The 2,071-nt window shown below is 41.8% G+C and overlaps 1 protein-coding gene across 1 annotated transcript; it reads right to left on the bottom strand.

The window, feature by feature from the left end:
* Positions 1 to 1,405: 1,405 nt before the first annotated feature.
* Positions 1,406 to 2,071, bottom strand: LOC142639656 (putative mitochondrial protein AtMg00310). Its single transcript, XM_075813806.1, has one exon. The coding sequence runs from the start codon at positions 2,069 to 2,071 to the stop codon at positions 1,406 to 1,408; it is 666 nt and encodes a 221-aa protein (XP_075669921.1).

Below are 2,071 nucleotides of genomic sequence, written 5' to 3'. Positions count from 1 at the left end.
CTAGTGGTGACTGGTGAGCCACCACACCATCGAACAATTGATCTTTCTTCACATGGGGGGACCGACCAATTACCAGAGCCTTTTAGTGCACTATCTTAAACAGGAATTCAAGCCATAAATGGTCATTTCCCTTTCCTCCCTGCTATGCTCCTACCGGTTTACATCCACTCATTTGTTCTGGATGAAGTATGAAATTAGTAGGCTGTATACTCCTACTTGAAAAAGTTAGAACACATTATCGGAGTGTATTGACGTGGTGCATCTCAAAAACCCTTTAATAATTAAGTCAGAATTTCTCCCTCATGATCCCTATAAACTCTCGAAATATAAGAGTTAGTAAATTTTTCTTATACCTTTGATTTGGTGAAGTTTGGCCTTCATATAGGAGATCTTGAGTGGGTCTCCTTATTTGGTATCACTACTTTTATGAAAAATATGTGGAGATAGTAGGATGAGTGAGAGCGAATTTCAGATAATTCATTTCAACGTTCCAAAGTCATGGGTTTGAGTGATAAATCCCCCAAAGCCAATGAATGTGACTAAAATTTACTAGTGTTTTTTTTTTTAAGATAAACCGATAGAATTTTATTGATTGGTAGAATAAATCATGTATACAAAAAGAGAGTAGAGAACACACAAACTAAAAACTTCTTCCCCACAATATGCCATAACCTCAAAAGAAGCTCCCCTGTTTTCCCATAATACAAACAGAGGTTGGCACAGTCAGGCCGAACCTTGTGTATCAGACCACATCTTGAGTAGCAAATAGCCTTTGGTAGTTCTCTAATATCGCTAGTGCTCCCTCCATGATTACCTTGGGGTGTGTCTAAATTTTCTCAAAGTATAGCTTGTTTCTTGCATTCCAAATTGCCCACGACAGGGTCGCCCATTTCTCCATTTCTTCTTTTGTTAGTTTCCTCCCCAGCATCCGAAACAGATGGAAGAAATCATGAACCTCATTGCTGCTCTTTTGCACTCTTCCCCTCACCATTGCCCATACATTTCGAGCAAATGGACATTCCCACAACAAGTGGGCGCATGTTTCTGGTTGTTGACAACACAGCTCACATCTCTCATCCACCTGTACCTTCCTTCGCCGAAGATTTACCCGTGTAGGTAGAATATTTGAGCACACCCTCCACATGAAAGATTTCACCTTTGGTGGTACATTCATTGCCCAAATCATCTTCCACCATTTTCTATCTTCTTGTGCCCGTGAGTGCTCAACATCCATTTGCTATCGAAGTCACATAGCCACCCTGTACGCTGTTTTCACCGTGAATTCATGCTTGCTGTTTTCCTTCCACACGAGGCTGTCCTTGGTCCGATTGCGACAAAGAGGGATTGCCAGGATATCCAGTGTAGTCCTTGGTGCAAACTTGTCCTCTATCTTCCTTCTATCCCACTACCAAGTATCCCTGTTAATAAGGTCAGCCACCCTTAGCGTGTGGTCCACATCCCCACTGAAGACGGGTTTGTGTGGTAGCCAGTTTGAAGACGAAACCATAATCCGGCTTCCATCACCTACTCTCCACCTTGATCCTCTTACAACAACTTCCCTAGCAGCAATGAGACTCCTCCAAACAAAAGATGGTTTATGACCCAATTCAGCCTCCAAAAAAGAGCAATTTGGAAAATACCTTGCCTTATAAACCCGGTAAAATAGGGAGTGCGTGTGGTGCAGCAAACGCCATGCTTGCTTAGCTAGCATAGCTAAGTTAAAAGCATGTATATCTCGGAACTCCATACCTCCCTTTTCTTTTTGTGTACACAACTTCTTCCAATTTATCCAGTGTATCGTTTCATCCTTTGTTTGTCCCCAATAATATTTTGCCAAGGTTGAGTTTATTGAGTCCCCCACTACCTTTGGAATCTTGAAAATGCTCATTGAGTAGGTAGGAATGGCTTGGGCAATTGTCTTGATCAAAATCTCCCTCTCGGCTTTTGAGATGAATTTTTCCTTCCACCCCATAACCCTCTTGGTTATTCGTTCTTGCAGCTCTTTAAAAGTAGCTACCTTTGATTTTCCCCCCATCATTGGTAGCCCAAGATATTTCTCATAGTCATTCAT

The sequence above is a fragment of the Castanea sativa genome, chromosome 6 (assembly GCF_040712315.1).
Source record: "Castanea sativa cultivar Marrone di Chiusa Pesio chromosome 6, ASM4071231v1".
NCBI classification, from domain to species: Eukaryota; Viridiplantae; Streptophyta; class Magnoliopsida; order Fagales; family Fagaceae; genus Castanea; species Castanea sativa.
The sequence above is the reverse complement of the archived record's forward strand: the minus strand, read 5'-3'. Positions and strand labels throughout refer to the sequence as shown.